The 27,495-nt window shown below is 41.2% G+C and overlaps 1 protein-coding gene across 7 annotated transcripts in view; it reads left to right on the top strand.

Moving 5' to 3' along the window:
- Positions 1-27,495, top strand: part of LOC124158987 (disco-interacting protein 2) — a 470,427-nt gene that overhangs the window by 409,903 nt on the left and 33,029 nt on the right. For all 7 annotated transcript variants that reach the window (XM_046534446.1, XM_046534444.1, XM_046534447.1 and 4 more), the window contains 8 exons: positions 20,083-20,211; positions 21,767-22,052; positions 23,023-23,150; positions 23,460-23,573; positions 24,238-24,443; positions 25,562-25,685; positions 25,777-25,979; positions 26,964-27,191. In XM_046534446.1, coding sequence (XP_046390402.1) covers positions 20,083-20,211; positions 21,767-22,052; positions 23,023-23,150; positions 23,460-23,573; positions 24,238-24,443; positions 25,562-25,685; positions 25,777-25,979; positions 26,964-27,191 — 1,418 coding nt within the window. The remainder of the gene's footprint in view (positions 1-20,082; positions 20,212-21,766; positions 22,053-23,022; positions 23,151-23,459; positions 23,574-24,237; positions 24,444-25,561; positions 25,686-25,776; positions 25,980-26,963; positions 27,192-27,495) is intronic.

Raw genomic sequence — 27,495 nt, 5'->3', positions numbered from 1 at the left:
TTTCATTTACATAATTATACCTACTCCAAAACATCTCGTCTAACGCCGTTGATTTCTTTCTGGTGTTTTTATTTTGTCGTACACTTTCGTTCTCTTATGCCAATCACCATGGGGCCAAATGGTTGTGATCAGATCCTTAAGGCTAAAAAAATCGCAGCATCTCCGCCTAGAATAGACTAGCGCCGTAAACCTTCCGGGTGCTCTACTATTCCAACAGCGGTTTACACTCCCTCTTCTGCCCCGAGAGATAAACTTGGCAGCCTCTCTCTCTCTCTCTGCCTTTTTTCCTGGCTCTCGCATCGTTTCCTCTCCCCTCTCATTTCCCTGCAAAGCATGACCGTTCAGGAGCGCTATCTTGAGGTCCTGCCCTTTTTAAAAGCATAGCCGCCGATGGGCGCGCTTCCTTGCCATAATTATACGAACACAATCGTACGCAAATGTGGCATACATATATTATTAGCCTCGAACTTTATTCACTTGACCTCGATCTCACACGAAGCGTGAACTTGATTAGTTGAGTCTAACATACGATCGCCTTGTTTCTCTACACTCCGTACACTGCGTTGCTGCGACAATTATTCCCGTCGCCTTCGCTTCGTAGCAGCACAATGGAATGGATTTGATTCATGTAATTCATGAAATATTTAAAGAGACAAAATAACTGTTTGTGAGCTTCATTGTACTAAATGATCCCTTTTATTTATTGCGTTAGCATAACTAGCGGCAGGAATGAAGTTAGCGTATGCTAGCCGTGTGGGTTGTACCGTAAGATCTCCGCTGTCGTTGCCTCGAGTTGACTTTTGCTGTCTCTTAAAAATCGACGAAAATTTTGTAAACACCAAACTCAATGAAGGTAACAAGCGAGGAAAGTTCGGGAGTAAATTATCAATATTGAATATTGAAAACAGCAGGAAAATTTCCACTTTAATTTATTATGCTATCAATTTTTAAATGGATACTATAATTTTATGTTTATGGAGGTGAGGTGGTTGTGATATTCATGAAGTTGAATGCTGACGGGTATGGGCCGTAGCCGAAAATCGCTTTGAACGCCATAAATATTTTGGAGGAAATCTGTAGGAATGTGAAATTTGTTGAGCGCCTAAGATTTCAATCCAGGGAAAATTAAGGATAAAACGGGTAGCTAGCTTTTGACTGCTGGCTAGAGACTGATAGCTTAATGGAGAAAAAGTGAAGTTAGGTAAACTCTTCTTTGTGTATGTAAGGGCGAAAAACTGGCGTTAAACATTCATGATTTTCATCTCCGTTTTATCAGCGTTATTTCTTATCGGTGAAGTCTTAAAAAGTGACATAATTGGGTTAGGCATAGTACTCAAGTATCATTATGCTTTCCTTTACCGCTGGATGTATAAACTACGAATTGAATGCTAGGCATCGCCCTCCGTCATCCGTTTTTCGTGACAAAACTCAAGTTGAACCCATGAGGAGCCAAAAAAAATTCAGGGGCTGTCGCTGCTTTGCAATAAACTCCATCATCCTCGAAGAGATTGCGTTTCGATGCAAACCTTTTCTTGAGCATGAATGGAAATGTAAATTGGATTCCGGTCGATGGTGGCGCTAGTGTTTGTTTACTTTCCGCGTCGACGTGATCGGCGACTTGTTTCCTCCTGTGTTATCTCTCGCAGCTCTCTTTTCCAATCGGGAAAGCTCTTCTCTGAGTCTTCTTGTCCTCTCTCTTCTTCTCTCGGAAGAACTTCTCCCGAAAAGCTTCTTCAGGAATGGGTTTGTTCAACCCCACTGTCGCAACTTCCTTTTCCGTGCGTGACCCGGCCCTTTCTTCTTCACACGCGCCGAAGTTTACTTGAAACATCAGCCCTTTGTTTAAGGATTCTTTGTCTTATTCTTTTTGAACTTTCCTTGCGATTATTTCTGTTTGATCGAAGAAGTTTTGCGAAAAACATTTATTGACAATACTCGTATGCTCTTACATAACCACACGATGTGTTCCGCGGTAGCCTGGAGTCAACCTTTTAAGCGTCGTTCCTTTCCAAATTATTATTACTGATAAAACTGAATCACTGGCTGAAGTAAAACTTATTCAATCTGAACCAAATCACAATGTCTGTTAGCATGTATCGATGTTCAGACTTTCGAAAAAATCCTCTCTTGTTGCTAAAAACGGATCGCCCGGATTGGGGTCGATCACTGACATCGAAATCGCGGTTCATTAAAAGATTTCGGTTAATGGAAGGGAAATATAAGTTTGGCTGCAAGTAAAATTTCATGAGTTGGTGAAGTCATTATATTTCTAATGACTCATTCACTTAATCAGGGAGAACGCGAGGAGGAGTAGTAGCGAAGAATTTCGGCTCGGCATAAGTACGTGAAGTCGTCAACCTATCTGATTACAGCCATCTATTTTTCGTCGCGAAGGGTTCGAGAATAATGGATGGAGAAACGGAAAAAATACGTCTGATGTACGATTCTGTTCTTTCCCGGCGTATGATGCTGGTGAAATCTTCTCGGGTTTTCCACTGGGTGAGTTGTTTTAGGCCGATATTTCGATGGCTGCCTCTCCACCGTCCTTAGGGATTGCCCTCTGGCAATGCCCTGAAGACGATGGCAGAGGGATCCATCGAAACGTCGGCTTACAAGTAACTCATTCGGTAGAAAACCCGAGAAGATTTCACCGGATAAGTACGGATAAATCTTTTTTTAATCTATTATGATTATGATTAATAAAAACTGGCGTACGAGCCCATTGAAATTTCATTCAGCTCCGATCGAATCAACCCTTCACACTTGCCGCAAACCGAAGTATGGATCGCGGACAAGTTTGTCTCTGCGGCGGATTGTGGGGAATGCAAACACGTGGACTTGCGCCGCGGAATTTCTTCCGGGCGCGCGCTTCCGGCGATGATCGCGTCGCCCCTCTGCAGGTGGCCCTGCCTCGGTGGCCCAACAGTGGATGAGGGCGGGGGAGCAGCACGTGCCCGCGGCAATCCTTCCCTCCTCTCCTCAGAAATATATCCACGCCCCGAGTGTCTCGTTCCATTTTTGGGGACATATCATCCTCCTCTGTCTTCCGATACCACGCTTAAGGTGGAAGTTGTCCTTCGATATAATTTATGTATCCATAGGTTTTTGTATTGTTTCATATAATGAATAAATGAATATTGATGTCATTTGTATAAAAGTATGACTTACTAAGCATTTATCTTGCGAGTTCCGTATTAGTTGTAGTAAATACGTGTTACAAACCCACTGAAAATTGAACACTAATGAATCTCTGTTACTACTTCCAAAGAATGATTTTCAAAATTAACAATCAAGTCAGAATGATGACTCGTTATTTTCTTTTTCAAACATTTGTAAAATTAGTCTTGAGGTCTTGACTTAGCCATGGGAGTTTAGTGTTGAACCCGGCGTCCAAAAGCGGTTTCAATTGAGGTCTAACCAAATCGAGGTTCATTCAATAGAAAAATCGAGGTTCTTCCAAATACTTGTTCGTAAAATATGATCGTCATCACTATTAAGTAAATTTTTATAGTTGATTTAGTCATATGTCACAGTTTAATTGAATGAGTTATTTTTTAATCGAGTGATCATGGTGAAAGAACTTTGGTCTTCGCCTTCCCCCTTTGGATGATTTACTGGCGACTCTGTTGTCAATGTAAATGTATTTTACGATAAACTCGGCAATCGATGGGGTTTGAAGTGGACAAATCTCTATTACTGTGCGGATGATTTCATGGAGACATTCGTGCGAAGAATCGCCACAAATTTGAAGGAAACTCGTCTCGTATTGGTCGTCTTTTTTCGCAGTATTGCTCTTTCTTCTAGATGAAATACGTAGGAGACGGAATGTATAGATGACGCCAGTATTTAGCGGGGAGGGGATGTTGAAAACGGTTTTAGAGTGTATAATGTTGGATGAACGAGCGAGATGAAGGAAGAGAATTTTGAGATAGAATGAAAGGGAGTCGGCTTTATTGTGAATCGAAGAGGGAAGTACATGAAGGGTGGGGAGACTACCTGAATGCTTCTTAAATACTCCGTGGAAACGTACCTTAATCGGTAGAATACTTGAATAAAATATCCCTCTTTTCGTGTGTCCCTTTCTCCCGTTCACAATTTGGATTGAATGCCCCCCCCCCCCCTCCATCTCCCTCCTCCATTCAACCCTTGCGTCTATTTCGGTGTCCTCCTCACCCTTTCATTCACTCCTTCCCCTCCTCTCCACCTCCTAGTTTCAAAACATTTTATTCACCCTTCTCTCCTCGAATTTTGTTTCTCCCTTTTGGTCAAGATGTAACACAAATAACGAGACATTTCATTTTTCATCTTCTAAGAAATAGTTCAGTTAATTTCCGAATGAAATGGACCGGAGAAATAAGTGTTTTTTTATAATCAGTCTCCTCGAAGCAAGTTGGTGCATAGGGTTCGTGATTGTTAATATAATATGATGAGTTATTTTCGAGAATAATCAACTTTCATGCATAAAAGAAATTAAAATCAATTTTTTTTCCCCTTTCATGCTTTAAATGCCGGGTTAAAAAAATAGGTTAAAAACTAAGTAAGTGCAAATTTATGATAGAAATATTTATTTTTCCTGGTAGAATGGATGCGTATATTTAGCCTTTGGCTTCCTTCGGGAATAAAGGACAAAATTATATGATAAGTAGAGCGGGTAGATTGATAGAATTATTCAGGTGGAACAGTTGGCAGAGAACGGACGCAGCAGTTGCGATACGACGAGAATGTTCCGTATTTTATCACCGCTCTACAACTCGAGAAATCTGACGGTTCTTGTATTGTGTATGGCGATGAATCATAAGGAGCTTAGTATGGATTAGGAGAGCGTCGTAGCCTAGTGGGTAGAGCGCTTTGCTTTTGCTCAACTGTGCGAGGAGGTCCAGGCCGTTTATTCAGCTTATTTCGTCAGTAAGAGACAGCTATAGCTAGCATTAGTACACTAGTAGGACAGTCATTGCGATATGGGTCAATTTATTCGTGAACCCGATAGCGAATGCCAATAATAACGAGAATAAACGTGCAGGGATATGAACCGACTTACCTACTCTGAATGTGTGAAAATTCTGTATCATATGGCTTAGGCTGGGGTGACCTCTAGCCTTCTAATCAGTGACGTATTGATAGACCGTGGGGGCGGATTTTAATTGAATAGGCAGTTGCGGTGGTTTTCTTCTTCCTCTCCGCGGTCTACTTTTGGATTTAATATTACCCACATTTCGATTTGAAATTACTCGTATTTTTCCCCCGTCTTTATTTTAATGATCATCATCACCTGTCTTTATACATTTATTTTTCTACGTTAATAACTCCTAAATTATCGTTAGTTTCTGTTCATTTTTTCTTACTGTTTGGAGTGCACTAATCCGAATCATAAAATTAAGGGCCTTGTGTTTTTTTCTCTCTCTGCTACTCCTCGATTTTTGATTCGTGCATTGGAATAGGCTTCCGGTTTCCGCCTCATCATAACTGGCGGCCGAGGGCCGAGACCGAAAATAATTAGCTCGAGCGGAACTCATCACGAAGAAGGTATCAAGAGGGCTTTTTGGATTCTTGGCTCGGTAATTTAGTGCGGCCTGAGTTTATGGGTGAACTGAACTGGAAATAGGCTGCGGGAAAGTTGGCTACCGGTCAATGTTTACCTCAGGATCGTGGAAAATATTACAATCCTCTGATAGGCATCGAATTTTGCCCTAATTGAATTTCGTGTGATAATGCAGCTTGTATAACATTTTCGCCAAGAGTGAGTTAAAGGTATGGCTAGTGATGGTTATTTGTTCACCCAAGATTAAAGAGGGTTGTGTGTGAGGTTTGATGTCTACATCCTTTCAACGCTAAGAGATTATACATTTCGTGACCATCGCTCTTCTGAAATATTTCTTTAAACTTCAGACAAATCTTTTTTTGTGTACCTAGTCGCTTTTGAGCTGATGAATCGGTTGGTCGGAAGATCTGAAAGTAAGAATTAGCATGTTTCGAATTTAACAGTACTAATTAAATGCTTCATTACCTAAAGTTGAGATTGTGGCACAAGCAAAGTAAGTATTTTGTGTGTTAATGCAAAAAATGGTCTCTCGATTTGGAACACCTTTTGGAAAAGAATCGCGGGATATTAATTATCAGGGTCAATCCGCACGTCTTTTTGGATCACTCAGCGCCTTATTACTCTTCTTCATTCGCTCGCCGTGCAATTTCAAGAGTCAAGAATGATTCTGTGCCTTTTGACGGGGTTGTTCCTCGCTCTCTCTGTTAATTTGAGTCATCTCTCTTTCAAGGGGCGGACATTTTTGTAATTACAGTCTCTGGTTGAGCGGTGTTGCCGTTGCTGTAGTTAATTACGGCCGCAAACCACCGGATCGGTGCGTAGGTCTGATATCTTGAATGCCCAATTTGCTCTCCGAACGCTAAGGACGTACAGCTGGCATCTGAAGTCATGACGACCCGAACTTGGCCTTATTTTAAAAAGAATCTGATATTTTAATGCATTTCATGCCTCTTTATTACGTGCATGAGTGCGATGTAACTTCTCTATCGTAAAAAAATTAATAAGAATTAAGCGCATGCTTTCCAATTTTTCAGGCGACATAACATTGTAAACTAACCTCAGAATCCATCGTGGTGTACGTATCTCAAATTTTGGTGGTTCTCCTACTTTGACGTTGTTAAATTGTATCTGTTGAAGGAAGAATCCAATCTAGCAATTATCTTTATTAATAAACTTTCTTTTAACTGGAAAGTTCATCGTATCACTGTGTGGATGATTTTAATCAAAGCCCATTTTCTTTTTTCCCCGGGAAATGGTTTGATTTCTCCAGCCAGATTAATAGCTTGAACAATTATTTATTAATCAAGTTTTTTGTCATACTAGACAGGAAAGAAATAATACTATGGACCTGATTCCTTCTATAAATTCTCGATTAAATTTATATGAAATCTCAAAGCTATTTTTTTTATAATTACTTCTGGCTCATCGCCATTTTGCGTGGAAAAGTGAGCATCTCAGTTTACGGTCATTACTGCGCAATTATAGTTTCCATATAAGAAAAGTCAAAACAATATTTTTATTGTAGATCGTTTCTTGCTCTAGTACAATTTTATCCTGTCTCTTATATTTCTTGGGTAAATGAATCCCATTTACCTGGGGGTAGCTTTCATACGCCTTTTATCTCTATTAATGGAAACGGGTGTTTTAACCTTATGTGTTTTTTATCCGTTTCATTGAGCTCAGGTTTGATTTTTAGCAACTCAATGAATTGCACGCTTTGAACCGTTGTGACTCCTATACATAGCTAAGTGAAGAGTCCGTTGCACCCTTTTTCTTGCACGTGGGGGCGTTTACCGTGAACAACCGTGACTCAGGGATAATTATGTGCATTTTATTGTTCCCCTGCAACGCTAACACAATTTTCAGCTCTTGATTTGGTGCTCACAGCATTTACATATTATTTTATTTTAACACATTGGATGAGGCGCGTCTTCCTCGGTCACTTGTTCTTAGTAGGACCGCCAACCTGTTTTCTCGTTCACTTTCTTGGAACTCCATAACGTTTCATTTCCGCCGTGGACGGAAAGTGTTGTCGTTCAACAAAGCCTCGACACACCCGCCCAGAGAGTGTGCTTGCTTGTCTCCGTTATGTGATAATTTTTACAGCCTGCCGACGGGAGTTCACTTTTCTGTGGGGCATGGAGTACTGGGTGATGTAATAATCCGGTAGTTCTGCTTTGCAGCCTTCTTCATTGTAATCCTTATTCTGTATCAAATCCCACTATAGCGACAAAGCATTTGTTGGGAAAATAATTGTATTTCGTGTGAAACTGGCGAGTGAATAATTGTGGCGTCCACATTCGTATCACTGAGCTTTAGAAGTATTTTCGGAGTTATTATTTTTAACCGCAATATGTTTCGATGTGAAAAACGATAGTTTATTTCTACATCAAGTGATGATGTTTATCACGGTGCATTGTGTCATAGTTAAAAATATATACTGTGAAAAAAATCCAATCGGTGCTTTTTTTATTGACCATAATGGTTGTGCGTGATAGTCGTTGTTACTCGTTATTTCCCTCAGATGCAAAAGGCTTTAAATAAGCTGTTTTCTAGGCGATGAAGATAAAAAATAACTAAGAATGATATCTCAAATAGAGAAATGAAGGTGGGTACAAAAAACTCATTCTCTTCGAAAAGGTTGTTTTCTGCGAATTCAAACGTTACAGATTTGAGGATGGAGAGTTAGGTTGCGAGTATTATGGAAAGGATTTACTAGTTAGGGCGATGAGATTACGAAATCGTCGGCCGACGATTGCTACGCCGTACATTTTCTACTTTTTTGTTGTGCGCAGATGCGTTTTTTTCCCTTTCTTTCACTGTTTGGAGTCCAATATTTTTCTCTCCTGACTACTAAGCATCCAATTTGAGGACAAGGGATTTGTAAAATTGCCTCCAAATATGAAAATCGGTCCATACCTGTTCAATATATAATCTGGAAGTCTTCTTATTCAGAAGCAAGAAACGATCAGCAATAAAAATATTGTTTTCACTTTTCTCATATGGAAACTATAATTGCGCAGTAATGACCGTAAACTGAGATGCTCACTTTTCCACACAAAAAGGCGATGAGCCAGAAGTAATTATAAAAAAATAGCTTTGCGGTTTCATATAAATTTAATCGAAAATTATAAGAAGAATCAGGCCCATAGTATTATTTCTTTCCGGTCTAGTATGATAAAAAACTTGATTAATAAATAATTGTTCAAGCTATAAATCGAGCTGGAGAAATCAAACCATTTCTCGAGGAAAAAAATAAAATGGGCTTCTTCAATAAAACTACCACAAATAGAATGGTTTTGATTATGATTCATTTACCGTCTTATTAAACCGCTATGTATTGAATTGTGTTGCATCGTCAACGTTTACCCCTTAAGCTCTTCTCTTATACACTCTTCCGCATAAACTTTCTTCCTGAGTAGTCACTTCCTCGCTGAGTCCATTATTCCCGGGAATGATTTAGCCCGATGAGTAGAATCATCGCGTCCTGCTTGATTTACCCACTCTTGCGACGAACTTTCTGTGAACCTCACTGCGCTACTTTCTTTTTGATTCCGTTTGGGCTTTCGTGAATCTTTTGAGTTTTTCTTCAATTTTAACCTCACTTTTCGTTTAAAAACTTAGCTGAGACTGTGACTAATATCCTAAGGCTTCCCACTAAATGAATATCGATGGCTAAGTTCTTACAACATTTATCTCAAAAATAGCAACTTTTCAGGAGTGTAAAAACACATTTGATTTTTTTAATTGCGTATAATTTCAATTGAAATAAAAAAATCAAAAATACATAAAACTGAAAAAGAAGCATACATTTGCAAACAAAAAGTTGTTTTTTGATTGAATTTTATTTATTAACAGTATTAGTAGCATTAACTCAGACCGGCCAAATTTTGAGATACGTGTTGTTAGAACTTAGCCATCGATATGTTGATGGACAACGATGGTCATGATCGAATGGTTCACAGTGTAGAGATCGAGTTTGGATCACGACTCGATCTCGATTTCCTCGATCTTTGACTACCAAAACGTGATTTTCGATTTTAATCGAAATCAATTTTTCCATCATTGCACGGAATCGGATCGCTGTTGAAGAGGTTTCCCGCGGTGCGAGGGCGCGCACCGCGTCGCCTCCCCGCGGTGCACGGGAAATGGGGTCAGTGCACCACTCCGTTGTGTCGCAACGCTCCCTTTTGTGTGGACGTGATTGTGCGACGTCTGTTGGGTAGGAATTGGTGATGGGTGCTCGCGGAATGGTTGTCGGAAGGTCATAGCCGCGAGGCGAGGAAGGTCAGCGTGAGAATGTCGGGGTTATCGCAGCCGCAGATGAGCGGCTGTCAGTTTCCTCGCTTACCTATTGGAGGTTTCGCCGTGACGACAATATTCGAAGAAAATTCATTCCGCCTTATTTCGATTTTAACTTTCAATTAATTTTGTTAACATCAAATTTTGTGTAAAAATTTAATGAATAATTGGTATCATGGATGAAGTGACTCGTTGCTAAAAATATATGAAACCTAAATTATTTGAAATTCAATTAATATATTTTAACTCATCCCTTTTTCCGGTTATTTGAATCCACTTGAGCGGTATTTTCAAACATATGTTTCAAATGTCTAACGTATCATTTGCCACGTGAATTTGCGAAATGACCTGATTTTAATATGGTATCGTGAATTCTTTAATATCTTGACTTATGTTATGGCACGTCTCATTTATTTTTTTCCTATAATTACATTTGTGTTACTGTCGTAATCTGCATATAATCGACGCAGAGCAACCACTTCTATTCGAACTTGAAAGTTTTCCATTTTTTAGTGAAGGTCCCGATATTAATTGCCAGGCCCGAGTATTTTGAACTGCGGACGTTGGATTAATATTAGAAGAGTATGAATGAATCATTTCACGAGAGTAAAAGTAACTTCGTTTCAAGGTGGTCGCTCTTTTTTATTCTCTGCCAAAGTTTTCGTTAGACCGTGTCCGTGTCGAGGGTCGCTAACGATATCCTAAAACAAATGTTTGATTCAGTTTTAATTTAATTGAAAATTACATTTCAATTGCCAAATCTAAGAATGCGAATAAAAGTGAGCGCTTTATTTTCTGGCAACAGATCATCTAAACTTCTTTCTAGGAAGGAAACAAGTCGTGTCGTAATACGCTCTATGTCATCGAAATTTGGAAATTGTTATGGCCGAAAGCGAGAAGAGAGGCAATGATTAGTCACCGTACATTTCCTTTTCTGTCTCCCAAAAAAATAATAAGAGACTGCGTCGTTTTCGTCCGAAAAACTCTTGCCTGCCCTCGTGAGGAAGTTGCATCGGCCTACGAGGACGGCGATGTAGGAAACCGCACGCGGATTTCATCGGAACGGAAGGAGACTATCTGAGTCGAACTCTTCTTGAGCCCTTCCCATTCCCCAACCTCTTTTCCCCTCCCCAAGCAGTCTCGCGACTGTCCAACCACCGTCCCTCCCCCAACCCACCTCCTCCCCTCCGCACCCAGCCCGTTACAAAGTCCCGTCTCACTTCCATCAGTGACAGTCGAACCCTTTTGTGTGATTCACTTCCTCCGAGTCGATAGTCGCCGCACGAGCCCGTGATTTCGCGTCGGGACGACTCTCGGCGTTGTTTTGTTTCGTCGCACGGCTAAACGGAAGCTTGCAAAGGACTGTTTCACGTATCCCGAATAGTGATCCCATGTTTTTGGTACTGGATCGGCTTTAGTCTACTCGAAGTTGGAGTCGGGTTGATGTGGTGGCATTGCATCTTATGGATCCAGGTTCAAATACGGGTGCTGGTGGAGATGTTTCAAAGGACTGATCCCTACCTTGGAGCTTCGAGTGTAGACTTGGAGCAGAGCACACTCCGTCGGATGAGACGCTGAATCTTGGTTCGCTTCAGTTTTTCGTCTCCGAGTTTCTCTCCAGCCTTCCTTCACTGGTCTCATAAGTGCATAGAACTTCAGCTGGCGATTGTCTCTTAAAATAAGCGTAACTTTTACGTAGCTTTGGTTATGACGTTTCTCCCCCTCGTCCTGGAGTCTCTTCTTGACCTAAACCTCAAAATTAAGTGTTGCGGTGTCTGTACCTCTGGGGGTTGGTTCTGCGTTCGAAGTCTCCTCGTGTGACGTACGACGCTGCGACTCACTTGGGTGTGTTGTGTCGTGACGCTCACTGTGCTCGACTGCCCTTACCGCAGGATACGGCGGCGGCGGTTTAGGTGACGTCCGGAGTGTGGAAAAAAATGTATCGGGCGTTCCGTCCCCCTCCTCACTGTCATTCCCCGTGAATGAAAACGTCGGCGGAGGACGATATAGTGTGTGTGTGTGTGTGTCCCCGCACCGCGGTGATGTAATGCTCTGTCCTCTGCTCCCGGTGTTCGGTAGTCGCGCCGCGGGCCCGCATGCATCCAGACGGCCGGGATGAGGTCCCACCGAGGCAAACGTCCCAACGTCGCCGCACCATGGTATCTGAGGGGTGAGTCCCGTAACAGTGGTTAGTGTAGGAATATTTCTGGGGTTTCAAGTCGGTTCAGAAGATCCATTATGTCCGACGTTTCGATCTACGTATAATACGCCGGGAAAGCAAGGAGTTTCACTCAACTGTGGTTCGTCTTTGGTTTCATGGTAGTGGTACAGGAGCGAAGCTGCCTTGTGAGTAGAACATTTCACCCCTGATCGTATGATCTCGGGTTCAAATTCCTGATGGAGCCTTTGGGAACTTCCATCTAAGTTCAAGGCATATGTTAATTAGGTGTCCTTCCTCACTAGGCTTGTGTGTAATTTTTACACCTGTAACTCGGCCTGGAGTTAGATCTTCCCTCACCCATCCAAAGCAGCCTCCGAGTTGAAGTTCTGATGACTTTGTGTGCTGACGAAGAGTGATTAGTCCTTGCGATGGTTTCAGTGCTGGAAAGTGTTTTGTGGATGTTCGCCATACGTGGATGCTCTTCAATTGTTCGTGTTTTAAGAATTTGACGTCCTGTCTGGCGTTAAATTTAAAAATAAAAACAAACTTAGTTTGCCGTTATGAAGAACTTGTTTTAGCGGAGGAGAGAATACAAGAAATTTCTGAGCGTAACAGGTGTTCTCGTTTACGGCATCTTACCGAACGGGTCACATGTGTCTCGAATCTTCGATGCCGAGTTTGGAATCATAATGTTCACGAGCCCGTCAGAAGTGAAGGATAGTTCTCCTTTGGCAAAAGCAAATTGTGTCGTACTGATCCTCCGCTATCTTAACACTTGCGAAAACGACGAGTAGATACATGCGTTTTGAGAGATGGAAATTTGGCCTTTGATTCGCCCAGCGCGGATTTTCTATCGCTCCGACGTTGAAATCATTATCTTTGAAAGGTACTCCAGATGTTTGTATGACTCGGTCGCAATCGTCACGTGTGCCCTCTGTAAATATGACTGATGGACGTGCATCATTTTACGTCCGTAGGGACTGTGCGGCACTGGTGGGCGTTTCCCAACCCACGCCCACCTCCCGCGGCGGGCCTTCCCAAGTGATTTCCATACAATCTTGGCCCACCAATTTGTCGTACACAATACCGCCATCTTCGATGTTGAGTCTCTCGCGGAGGTGTCTCGGGTTTGTCACGAGGCTGTTCGCCGAATGGTGTCGAGTCGAGTGGAGTGCTTGATAGGGGGTGTTCGGGTGCGTGTGTTCGTGAGTCTGCCGTCACTCCCAGACATGAGATCACCCGCCTTTAAGAGTTCGTAAGTGACGAGAGGATGGGCGGGGAACCTCGCGGGTTCGAAGGCTGCGGTCTTCGCGGTTATGACTCCCTCGCCCTCCGGTATTATCCGATGAACGGCCGCGAAATCGTAAGCTTTCGCGCGTTTGATACGCTTTCGCCTTTTCGGGAGGACGCCCTGTGACCCTTGCCGGTCTCTCGTTTGCTAGATGATTAGCGTGTCAAGAGCAGTAAAAGAGCTTAAAAGAGAGAAATACAAATCAATTAATATATTAATAATAAAAAGTAATTATAAAATAAAGTTAATAAATAGCTCCATTAGCTCCCCCCTCCCTACGACAGGGGCGAATTCAGCATCATATTTGGGTGGGGTCCTGACTGGGTCGGAATGGATGATATCGGTCTCTCCCAGAACAAAAAGACAGAACAAAAGAAAAGACAAAAAATCAAGTTAAATTTTGTGCATAAAAAGTATAATCTGGGATGTTAGGGCTTAAGGCGTTTTCTAGAGTGTATTTCATCACATTATAGGGCGTGCGGTTATCAATTCACGATAGATGCATGTAATATGCGGGAAGGAAACTATAAAATTCTCAATAGGTTTCATAAAGAATACGCTCCAAAAAGTGTAATAACCGTAGTACCTTGCATTTATTGGAGTGAATTCACTCTGATCCGGGAATTAATGAAGACAGATGCGATTATTAAATAATGAAATAACATAACTCTAACAACGCCAAGTACAGTTTTCTGCAACAATAACTTTAATCTAATAGTTTCATATTCAGTTAACAATTATTCCTCAACGTCAGGATGCATACTAATTGACATTTATTTATTTTGATTTATTGTTTAATTCCACCAAATCAATCCTGAAATCTATTAGTTTTATCCATTGTGATTACTATTTCTCTATTTTGATTGCCGCCGGCTAATTTCGACTACTGTTCAAGAAATTAATTCAGATACTTAAAACTGCACCTATCTCGCATCCCTCATCTTATTGTTGGTGTAAAATAATCGCAGTTTTTTTACTATATCTCTTAGCTTTTTTATTTGGAGCTTTAATTTCAAAGTGTTTCCAACAAACGATGAGACTGTACTTGATTTTCATCATAATTCACATTTATTCATCCCACGAAAGAATGCTTAATCGCAATTCTTCAACTACGGCGGGTGGTTTATTTAAATTTCAATTATTATTATTTTTTGCATGAGGATTTTTAATATTTATCATTATATTATGAATTTATTTTAAGTATTTTAGGTTTCCTCATCGCTGTAAAAGCAGGAAGAGCTCGCGTCCGGGAGACGATGGCGGACTTAAAATTGCGGATTGTTAGCCCTTGAAACGTAGTTGCCAAACCGCACTGCGGCCCATGGGGAAACCCGGCATTTCTTTTTGTTTTAGATGTGGTAAATAGAATCATGAGAGAGAAGGAAGAAGTCGAGGACGTCAAATTCAAAACTGTCTATGATTCTATTCTATTTATATTGTAATATAGCCAACGAATAGAGAAGTAATGAAAGACAAAGCATAGAGGGGTAATAGCATTGACTCCACGCAGTGGATTAGCACATGGTAGAAATTCATCATCAAGTATAAAGTAATTGGTTTTGACTGCCAATATGGAAATTTCTGTTTGGAATCTTTATACTGAATCTGTCCCAAAAGTTTGAAACATTAAGTTTGTTTTGCTGAGAACGCTGATTGTTCTTTCCATCGTGGAATATTTTATCCTTCCGTAACACCAAGAACCATACCTATTCGCGTAAATCGGTGATATGCATGTATGGGAGAATAGTTACCCAAATTAATAATCCTTAACTATTTATTTTCTGTCTCAACTGCTTGATAAAAATGTTAGCGGAAGACAATTATGTGAGTAATATTTTGGTTCCTTATGCAAAATATTATGATACGCATTGGAATACATTACTTACTTAAAACCGAGGCACAGCCATCGTGCAGCCCTGTTGAGAAAGGAGATAAAATAATTCTGCGTTCCTCGAAACTCCGTCATGACTGCAAGGTCAGGCGATAGGGCGAAGGCTGATGAAAAGTTTCCATTTCGCTCGGGTATGAGATTCTCATTTCCGGCCGTGCTGAATTTCTCCTAGCAGTTATCGCCGGATTAACCTCTCTACGTTGGAGTGAGCACCCGTGCGTAGAACTATCGTATCCTCTAGTTTGCTTTCCTTAAACGCTTCGGTTGTTATTCGCGGCCGTAGCCTATCCCTCCGATAAGAGATAAATGTGTCTTCGCATTCATCCAATCGCTTCGGGATTTTATCCTTGTTTTTACTCACTCCCGCGATGCTCTTTCTGCTGAGAGACTATTTGTGAGTACATACGCGGAGCCATAACAGCTGTAGATAACGAGAGATAAGCAATCATTCAAGTCACCGACTACAGTCTTGGGTCTATTCTAACTGCTTCATGCCCCTAGCTCTTGCCGATCAAACATATTTCTGCCGTGATAATCCTTCCCTCTTTATAAACTGTTGTTGAAAATGTTGGTTTTTAAACTTGCCCTTGCAATTACATTATTAAAGTGCAAAATATTGGGAAAAAAGTGAATCGCATTGCACTCATCACCGCGCCGCGGACATTTTTGAAAACGGATTAAAATGCGACCGAAGTAGCAGCAGAAATCTGCCTTCTATGGGATGGAATTGGGCCTTTTAGCAGTCCCCAAGACCGTGTGATTCAAAAAATGATGGACCCAGCGATTACTCTCTTGGGAATCAAGGGAATCTGAAAAAGCGACCAGCGTCGGTCGGGAAACGTTGGGGACACCCGAAAACTGACGCGGCGACATAGCCCATAAGTTTTTTAACTAACATTACAAGCACCCACGAAAGTTTTAACGAAGAATTCTAGTACCAATGTTTTCTACTGCAATGTTTCCAATAAAATGTTTGAGCTCTTTTAAGCTCCTTGACCGTGCCCAAAATGTTTCGGTCTCAACGCGCCATGCATCGTTTAAACCAGTTGAGATGTAAGCTTAATGAGCAGTGCGTCGTTGAGCCTCTAGCCTGCCACTAAAGGAATTTCCGCGCGCGATGGAATACGCACCAGTAGATGAGTATGAGCTTGACCGTAATCGAGCTAAGAATAAAACCGTGCGTGAGTCACTCTAGTAGCGGCCATGTTTTCTAATCGAGCACCTCGAGGTACACCCACAGTCTTTCGCGACTGCTTTTCCGTCGTCTTTCCGTCCGCCAACGATCATTTTTTCGTCCCTGATTATGATAGCTCCAGCTATAGATTTTAAGGGACCATAAGAGCGATAGCTGGGCCCATCATTTTCTGAGTCACACGGTCAAGGGGACTGCATTGAGGAAACCCAATTCCATCCCATAAAAGGCAGATCTCTGTTTCCACTGCGGTCGCATTTTAATCGGTTTTCAAACACGTCCGCAGTACGGTGATGAATGCAATGCGATCCACTTTTTTTTCAATATTTTGTAGTGTAATGTTTGTAATTGCGAGGAATGATATCATTGAAAAGTTTTGCATTTGATAGATGACATCATCATGTGTGTAAATTCCGGTTAACACCCCTAATTATACCTTATTTCCCCGTGAAACACGGATCACTTTGTCCGTCAGGGACGCGAGTGGCGACTTTTGTAAACCCATTTAAATGCTGAGTGGGTGGCAACACATTTAGAGCCCCACTTGAGCGTCCCCTTCTGTTATATTCGTGCATACGGTCACTCCCACCGTCCCTTTTTCCATCTCTTTTTCCGCGACTTTCCGTATTTACAACTGTAATTCAATTGAAATCCGAACGTGGCTTTGCAATCGCTGTTTGCGGCCGTGCGTTCTGATTGGCTGAAGGACGTTGCAAGCTATGGTTTCAGCGACAGAGAAAGGGACGTGCCGAGTGATGGAAAAAGGGTTGGGAAGTCCCATCCTTCGAGCCATCGCGGAAAATAATCGTGCGTTTCCGCCATAATTGGAGCCGTCCCTCCTAAGGAATGGAAAAAATGATCTTATGATTCAGGATTTTGATTAAATACGCTACAGCATTTCTGGTATCTCAATCATGCAAGACATGGCCGCCCACAGGTGGATCTATTGCTAAAGTTGTAGCATCAAAAATGGATACTTCAAAATTTATTGTTGGAGGTATTGATAGGAGTCTATGTGAATCAGTGTGTAGGAAGCGCAAGAACTCATCCTGGCGTCATTTCGATGGGAAAACTTGAGGCACTTCACGATACCTAGATTACTTACGGGAATTTTGCGTGGATAATCGCTTCAAACAAACAGATTGTACTGTTTACTACTCAACGACTTATTTCGTCTTAGTGAGTATACGCTGTCGCTTGGAATTAAACTTGATGCCAATCTGTTATTTTCGATACAACATGAAGCAATTACCTCGTTAGCATCTCTTAGAGTTTTTAAGTAGGGTGTTTTAAATGCTTGACGGTTAAAATATATCCCCCTAGTTTTTTTGCGGAGTCATGTGTCGTTAACCCACTGAAAACTTTGAATTTTCGCCTCGGCGTGGGTGATTAGAGGCGAGGTGAATCAACAGATGTGTATTGGATACATGGAAACTCATACCTTGTCGACGGCGCTAAGCTCTCCCAGCGTTCTCGCCCCCTTGTCATTTCTCTTTTGCCCACAGCCTTGGCGGAGTCACTGCAGAGGAGTGGGGAGGAGACTTCAACGAGGGCTCCTCCCCTCCACCCACTCAATATCCCCCGCAAACATATACATACTCATGTCCCCCGCCAGCAAATCCTCCATAACCTTTCCAGTCGCCCATTAAAGACTAACTCAACTTGTGCAAGTTTCACCCTGTTGCTTGGTAGGGTGGTCTGATGTATTGGAGTACCCAGATAGGTTATCGAGTACCGAGTACGCATATATATTGTCTGGATTCGCGGATAGCCTAATGAGTACATGGGTAAGCGGCGATATTTACGAATACACCCGTGTCGTATTTGTCGAGGTAATCGTGCGCTCACGGGGGCGTTCATTATCCGCCTACAGTCGGAATGTATTGGGTTGTCTGGGTATTCATGTACTCGTCTGGTAGGTTCTCGAGTACGGAGACGAATCTATGAGTGCTTGGTAAAGGTAAGCCTGAGTGGCTGGGGTCCATAAGGGTGACTTGAGGCCAACATGAAAAATGTATTATATTGTATACATGTGGCAGAAGCTTAAACATAAGGCTCTGTCAGAATATTTCTTAAATACTCCATGCAAACCTACCTTAATTGGTGGAATACTTAATAGTAACCTGTTGCCATATTATTTAACTAGAAGTCAAATATTTACTGGTGAATAAATATTAATGTAAAAAGTGGAATATGTCATCTTTTTAATTAATAGATAATGGAATAGTTCCTCCACATCGATGTTACCAGACATGGTTACCTTATATGTAGTGAAGAACGTTAACATGTAATGAAGTTCAATACTTCATTTCTATCTCCTTCATGCAGTGTAACATCGTGAACTTGTTGGGCTCAACTTACTCCCATGGGTTCATCATCTTCTAGTACATACTCGAATACCTGTCCCGCAGTGCATTTGACACACTCCTGCCTTCCACTTCTTCCCTCCCGTAGCTCTTGCAACCTGTTCGTTCCTCCTTCCAGACGTCGATGTCTCGTCTTTCCACCCTCTTTGCCCCTCCCTCATCATTCCCCCTCCTCCTCCATCCCTCTCTTCGCTCCGCCTCCCCGCCGGAGCCTTCCGCCACCACCGGCTAACGACCGAGCTGCCCTCCAGGGGTTTTGTCGTGACGTAGAGAGACCTTCTTCTTCCCTCTTGCCAGTCCATCCTCTCCCCTGTGAGTGTGCTGAGTACGGGAAGAGCTCGATTCTTCCTCGGACTGCTGTTGTCGATGCACATATGTCTCTCTTTCTCTACGTGGTGGTTGCTCGATTCGCTTCTTATCCTCCCTCCCACCCACCTTTCCACGTGTGTGCATATAGTTATGTAGTGGCATGACGTTGCATGAATGGAATGTTTCCGTGTGTTGGAGTAGGAGGAGGACTTGTTCACCGGCACAGTTTCTCTCGTCTGCATCCACTCCCGTGTCTTCGTTTTTGTTGAGTAGCGTCCGATGTCTTGTCCACTCCGTCGTTTCGCGACGCTCGGTGCTGGTGTCCTCCGCGTGTTTTGTTTTCGGCCTTCGCACGGCAGTCGGGGGCTCGAAAGGGCGGGGCGCCGGGAAGTGAGTGGGTGTCTCGGCGAGGACCGAGAGGTAAGTGGCGCATGTTCTGTCTCTCTGCTGCTGCAGTTGTGAATGGGTTGAACGGTCCACCTGTTCCTCAGACTGTCGAGAAGAAGATGACGCGCTGGAGTCCCTTGTGCATGTTGTGATACTCAGTTGGTCGAATGGAGATGTGTTTGGTTTTTAACTTGGGTGCTTGTGCAGCGGTTGAAGTGAAATACTTCGTTGCGGGAAAGCTGTGTGAGTCATTGGTGTCAAACTGTGCCCATTCGATCCGGAGGATGGAATGTCATTCAAACCTTTCGAAGATTTTTGCTCATAACGCTTTGTTTTTAAGTTGGATAACATATTTTTTCAACCGGAGGAGTTCCTTTACTAGCAATTACTTGTTCATTTCTTAATATTCTAAGTTATCAAAGCACATATGGTAAAGATAGATTCAAGTACAATATAATTTTGGTTTTCAAAATCGACCTATGTTTTGTTATCGCTTTGTTTTGAAATGCTAAAATCATCATGAAGCTTATGTCACTGGATGAAAATGATGGACTTAACATGCTGTGATGCTACGGAGTGAGCAATTTTGTGCGCCTGTGCTTCAAGTGAATGCTCTTAGTGACTGAATAATTCTCTGTTTACAGAGGTGCGGCAGGAGGCAGTGCAACAGGCCCTGGCGGCAATGCAGGGCCGACCCAAACCGTCACTGCCAATGCCATCAAAGCGCACATCTGTGATGGCCAGGAGTCCAGACAGGGAAAGGAGAGATTCAGGTAATTAATTTGATTAGCATAAAATGATTTCTTCCAGGCGCACAGCAATAAATTAAGTCTAGGGGAGGTTTTAGGTGCAACTAATACAGGGGGGTATGGAATACAGGAGATGCGGTTGCCCTCCCCCTGGATTAAATTTTTAAATTTCTTTGAGTTCAGGGGGGGTTTTATCCCTCAAAACACCCCCCCTCACTGCACCACTGATTCCTTGTACAATTGTTTATTTACTTGTGTGGTGAAAGTGATGGAAATATATATACCCTGCAACTAGCCCCTTGGATGCATGTGGGGGGTGAGTCTTCTGCAGTATTCAATATGCTGTGTATAAAAACATGACAAGTACCCATTTATGCAATCAGTTTGGGCTCGTACCGAGCATGGATCACTGCATGAAACGGAGGACTGTAGATTGGATATACTTGAAATGCATTTTCTGCTCAAGTGAAGATTCCCAGACCAATTCGTCTTCCATATTCGGCATGCTGTTTATCGTTTCAATGATTCAAATCATACCTCTGTGCACTGTTCTCATTTAATGTATTTATTTCTGTTATCAATTCTACTTCGTAATGGGTACAAATACCCTGCTAGAGTCAGTAAGCAAATTCTCAATAGCTTTCCATTGAACTTAATTCTAGTATACTATCAGTGTGCAGTAAATTCTATTTACAAATTCCAGTTTGCTGTTGGCTTTCCCGCATATTCAGCTTATGTGTTTTCCCCATGAGAGGTCACAAGTGAGAGTGACTCTTAGGTGTTTCACTAACTTTGCATTTGATTGTTGAGCCGTTTTAAGTTTACCATCATTTTGGGAAAATGTGTTTCTAATGCACTCAACTGTGATGAGGAGGGTTGATGCAGACCTCATAGAAGTATTCATCATGGACAATCCTGTACTGCCATGCACACTGAATTCTCCTAATCCCTGGGCCTGTCAGCTAAATGTCTGTCCTCTACCTCCCCTTGTCTCTTAAGCTTGCATTCACCTTCATTAACCCATTACCTCCTGGTGATCTCATATGAGATCACTTAAAAATTAACAGATTTCAGGCGAAAGCTTGTTAATCAATTAATTTAAGGCCTGTTTACACGATACATTAACACGTACGAGTTAATGTACGTTTGCGTGAATGATTTTTGTGGCCCGGAACGGAACATGTACGAATGCATGAACCAAATTAGAACAGGTTCTATTTTCTGTGCATGCATTCGCACAAGTTGGGTGGTTACACGGTGCATTTTGGCGTTCATTCTCGCGTTCATACATTTAGACATTAACCCGTACGTGTTAATGTGCCGTGTAAACAGGCCTTTATAGTGTGCATTTTTAAAATCTCATGTGGATAATAGAGAAATATACTATGAAAGTTAATATAATAGCATGGAGGCTAGATATGCAAATATGCAGACGGCAGACATGCAAATGTAATTACAAAATACGTTAATTTTGAATTGATCTCATATGATATTATCAGGAGATAATGGGTTAAAAACCCCATGCCCACCCATGTTTTATGCTGTGATGTTAATGCTTGATGTAATTGCTCCCTCACAGCTTCCAGCTCGGATGAAGACAGTCTAGTGAATGAGGGGGATGCCCGCGAGAGCACCCCGGAGAGGGAGATGGGGAGTGGGGGCCGAGGGGACGAGAGGGGAGGGGGCAGGGGGTCATCGTCTCGACCCCCAGCGCAGCCCCCACCCTCCCAGGGCTCCCACCAATCGCCCGACACGAGCAGTACGGGATCTGCGAGGGACACCCCACCTCAGCAGAGGGCGCACAGACCAGAGAGGCTGCAGCCACTGCCATTGCCCTCGCAACAACAGCAGCCACAGCAGATGAGGTTAGCTACGGGTGCTTTTCACCCTCTCAGTATAAATTAAATCAAAGCTTGAACCCGTCAATGCCCATGGGTGCCATATGGCACCCAGTGCAGTGCCGAGCCAATACTTCTGCAATGCATTTAATATGTGAATTTTTGCTCTCATTTTGGTGCACATGCTTAGTAGAAGGTTTCCTCTATTATTCAGTCAGTTTGAATTGTGTTCATTGTGTTGAGATCATAGGTATCATATTTTATAAAAGTGAAAGATGTGTGATTTTAAAAAAACTTTGGGCAATGACGGGTTAAGCTGCTACATGGTGGAAGGAACCCATAATAATAGTAGCACTGCTGGCAAAATCCTTTTCGTGTATAACTTTATAAAATAAGGCATCAGGAAAAAATTATGGCATCTGTCAATCTACATTATTTTAATTCCAAAAAATCTGTTGGAGGAAACAAACTGATTTCAGAGAGGCTATTAAATCTACTCAGAAAATATTATCAATTTAAAAGGGTAAAAAACAGACTGCCATCATGTTAAAACATTAATGCCAGTGAAAGTGCCGAGTTGTGTATCAGTTATGAGAACTATTATAGAGTATATACTCAATAGTTCGTATGGTAACTCTGAGAATCCATCACTTCATGTTAAAAGAAATAGATTAATACTCATTAAATTCTGCAATACTATTAATTTTGTTAACCTCGACCAATGTTCACCTACCATTTCTGAGACTCAGAGTTTACCGAAGAATTTTGAATGAAACATATATGGGTTCATTTTACTATCCATTTTCAAGAGATTTGTTAGAGTTAGATTTTATGCATGGGAATTTACTTTATCCATGTAAAAGTAATTTAATGATTATTGAGATTTCAAGAAGCAATGGTGTAATGTTTTGCAACTCTTCCCTTTGGCCTCAAGGTAGCCAAATCCTTTTGTCTGAAGGTTTCTTAGTAATTGATATCTGATTTTCTCCATTTTTAGACTTCCGAATGGTGGACCAGGTATCATGGGCTGGGATGATCACAGAAGCAATGAGTCCCGGGAAGAACGAAAAAGAATGAAACAAGAGATTACAGACTTAGCCGATGTCATGCAAAATCTAAGGCCATGTAAGTATTTTCATGTTTTATAATTTTTCTCTTCCGTCATTTGTTTATTTACAGTGTAATTTGTGTTTTTAGAATTTATATTGTAAACATGCAATGAAAATTCACATTTACTTAATGAATGTTTGTTTATGTTGTTGAAAAAATAAATAATTTTAAAAATTGGCAGAAATTGTTCATTTTTTTAAAGTAATTTTGTAAGTCTTGAGATTATCAATTGGTACATGTTGTTATATCATCGTTAAATGAAGTCTAAATATTAGTTACAACTTTTTTTATCATGGCTAACAAAAAATCATTTATTCCATGTAGACACACAACCACCTGATGTGACTCACAACACTGCCCAATCTCGGCGAATGACAGCCGCTGATAGAGTAAATAGGTATAACCAATCGCGCCAGTCATCTGCATCTGATGATATGGGTAAGTTCAAGATTAAGAGCATTACATTGAATAACTTTCCGTGCTATGGTTTCCATTGATCATCTTCAAAAATAGATAGTTGTAGGGTAGACTTATTGATAGAGTGAGGTGACATGCCAAATTTTGTATGATAGAGTAAGTTCAATATGGTTCAATATTGACTGTGTAAATTTTGAGAGATTCAGGAAATAATTTTGTGCAGGCCTGGTGTTGTGGCCTGGGCCAGTTGCTGGTTTCAACAAAGTACAGGTTTATGTTTGCGTTCCCTTTCAAGTCTTGTCCTTAAGCCTCACCATGTCCCATCTGTGTTTGTTGAACATAGGTTATCTCTAATGTACATACTTCAATGATGAAACAATGTGTCCGATATGAATCACCAATAAAATATTTTATCTTGATTCAATTTAGTACCGTGGCTAATGTTTTTTGGAAAGATGTAATGATATGCTAGTTTTTGTCTGTGACTAGTTTTCTCTTACACTTGTTAAGATTTCTTATAATGATCCTGTACTCAAATATTTACCTAGCAACTATTAGAGTTTTACTGAGAAATTTGTTAAATTTGTGTTGACTTATGGGAGGGATGTAATTTTATTGATACTTCACTAATGGGCTGGCTGGAAATATTTGGCATAAATATCAATGATTTATTTTTCTGCTGAAGGAACTGTGACGGGTACTGGTCGGTGGAAAGTCTCCGCCAAAATACAACAGCTCTTGAACACTCTAAAGAGGCCTAAAAGGCGACCACTGCCAGAGTTTTACGAGGATGATGACATTGAGCTGGAAATAGCAGCAAACCCGAAGGACCCGAATGCACCAAAGCCAGAGGGAGGATGCATGACTGCTGCTGTTGGGGAACAGCTTGTAGTAAGTCACACTATTGACTTAACAATATTATTCCTATTACCCATGTATTCCAACTACCTGAGAAGCTGACAGGCAGACATGAGTTTTTGAGGGTGCATTTACTGACTATAATTTGGCTCTCAAGTAGTCCTCAAAGTTAAGATGTAACCTGAAATCAGTGGCGTAACTATGGGGGAGGGGGTTAAGGGGATAGACCCCCAAAGCCTCAGAGAATTTTATAGTGTACTACAGTTATCCTGGTTATGATGATTTCCCCTATAAATAGGAGTGAAACCCAAATTTTAATTGCCAAATTGATGTGAAATTTATTTCCATACATGTCATTTTCCTAAAGATTTTGACCCCCTGTTGCCATAGGGGGTTGCCCCCAAGCCCCCTTTCCCGCAAAAGCATATCCCTAGTTACGCCACTGCCTGAAATAGTGTTTTAGGAATCCTAATATCTGTATGTAGTTATCTCTTTTGTTAAAAGTTTTTGGAAAATTGAGTAGCTTTTATCACTATTTGGCTCTAGGTTTATAGAAACATTGATAATCTTCATGAGATATCGATACCATGTTCCTACCTTACGTCAGTGCATATAAAAATATGTAAGTATTGATAAAGTTATAGTACAAAATTTTCTGTGGCATATTACAAAAGGAATCAAAGGTGTGCTGGATGAGGAATCAAGGTTTCAGACCATAATGAAAGCCATGCAGAAAAAACTATCACACTATAGCTTGTCTTGGTATATGAACGAAACAAACCTCTTTATAAAGCCTTCATTAGCTTTAAAGCGGCATGTGTCTACATCCGAAGACCAGCATGGTTGAGATTTATGTGAGGCCGAAAAAAACTACAAATGCTGGCCAAAATTATGGGGATCTTCTAAACCATTACACTGCAAATTGGGGCAGTATAGAGATGTCTTCATCATGTAGATTTATCGTACATATTTGATGGCAAAGTTTATTTGAGGAAGAAATTAATTTTAGGACATAATTTTGTCTATTATCATGTTACAGTTTTTGACAATGATGAAATGTGGGGCTAATTTTGTGCGAGTAAAAACAATCTAAATTTTTAAAATGTAAATGGTATTTATATGTATAGCATGACATCACTTTATTCTTCAAGGTACCATCTGGACTACCCCGCAACCTGGAGGCGGCTATCCAAAGGTATGGATCAGCTACCTACAAGGCTCCCATAGCTACTGTACTTGATCCAAATGGGAAGCTGAGCATCACCCTCACATATGGTAAGCTGTTTTTGTCAACTGATAATTATGATATCGTATCATTATACCAATGTTGCAGATAATTGATTTAGTATATGTTCTCTATTTGCAGGGAAGCTCCTCAGTCGGTCTCAGAAAATAGCATACACGTTGTTGAACAAAGCTTTTAGCAAAGGTGATTCATGCCTTAAGTCAGGGGATCGAGTAGCTCTGGTCTATCCCAATAATGACCCTATCAATTTTATATGTGCATTTTATGGCTGCCTTCAAGCAGGAATAGTTCCAGTGCCAATAGAAGTTCCATTAACGCGACGGGTAAGTCTGGTCTTGTTTCTTTCTTGTAGGCATACTTGATTTATTCTTGAAATGCCTTTGAAGTTGTAGAATTGGTTTTATACAGTGTTTTAATAACTGCAATCATTTCACACCACTCTCATCCATAATTAGGAAAATAAGAGGTAGTAAAAACATTTCAGAGAAAGAAGCGCTCACTGTGCCATTATAATGAGATTTATAATTCATTAAAAAATTTACGTCAATTATTGGAGTGAGATTATCTGGAGAATCCCCTAGGGTAGTTTTTAGTGTCCGGTTACCTTATGTTTGTTTCAAGAATTCTTACTCTTATCTCACTGCGACAGTATATCACTAAGGGGGCAATCACAATCATCACATCAAGGTAGTTCCTCCTCCTCTGAAAAGAGGTATGTTTGGGTAATGGCAGTATGTTCTATTCTCGGGCAAGTGATTGTGATTTCTCCACTCCTTATAATCCTATGAGAATTTTGTTGTTGTTTACCACTTGCCACCTACCCATTACTGTGTTCCAAAACATGGATCTTAGGTCGTCCGAAGTTACCACAGTTGATGAAATTTCTAGCGTGTGAAGTGCTTCCTTTGCTATTTTGTGTGCGAGTTCATTGCTAGGTAAACCCATGAAATGACTTAGAAATTTTGGTTGAAAGTTGGCTTGCATTATCTTTTTAGCTTTGATACCTCTCTTGCTGCATGACACCCTCCAATAGTTCATTATAACGGCCAAATAATGCGCTCAATGTAAACCATCAAACCATTAATTGTGAGTATCGTAGCATAAAAGAAGTCACACTCTACTTTGAACTTGGTGATGTTTCCCTGTTTTATTCATTGCTGAAGAAATTTTTGGTCTAAAATAATTTGATCTTTAGAGCAATGTCTTCCACAAATGCAAGTATAAATTGTGTTGGGGGATGAGTAATACATAGTACGAATGAACCTTGCCTTTAGTCAAGTAACAATTTTTTTTATCTTCCACTCCAGGATGCAGGGTCACAGCAAATTGGATTCCTGCTTGGTAGTTGCGGCATTCAAGTGGCTCTGACATCTGAGGCATGTCTAAAAGGCTTGCCAAAAACAGCTGCTGGGGAGGTTGTAGCATTTAAAGGTTGGCCAAAGCTTCAGTGGTTTGTCACGGAGCATCTTGCGAAGACACCAAAGGAGTGGCTACCTCCTCCAAGGCTAACAGATGACACTCCTGCATATATAGAGGTGTGTATTTCTTCTTTCTTGTTAATGGCAATAAGTTGTTGAATACCTTGAGAAGCCACTTGCTTATCTTTTCATCCAAAGTAGTCCATCTGTTTTGGTAGTTTTCTTTGAAACTTCTTGTAGCCTCTCACATTTAAATATCCAACCACCAGTGGCTATTTAATGTAAATCTGCTAGCATTAGATGTTTTCTTAATTGTTGCAATCTGTAAGATCAGTTGTGCTCTCTTGACGGTAGTTGTACATAAATATTAGACTCATTCATATTGACTCACGGGTGATTATTTTCAATAATGCATTTTAAA

The sequence above is a fragment of the Ischnura elegans genome, chromosome 5, assembly GCF_921293095.1.
Source record: "Ischnura elegans chromosome 5, ioIscEleg1.1, whole genome shotgun sequence".
Classification (NCBI taxonomy): domain Eukaryota; kingdom Metazoa; phylum Arthropoda; class Insecta; order Odonata; family Coenagrionidae; genus Ischnura; species Ischnura elegans.
This window is presented reverse-complemented; position numbering and strand designations above follow the sequence as displayed.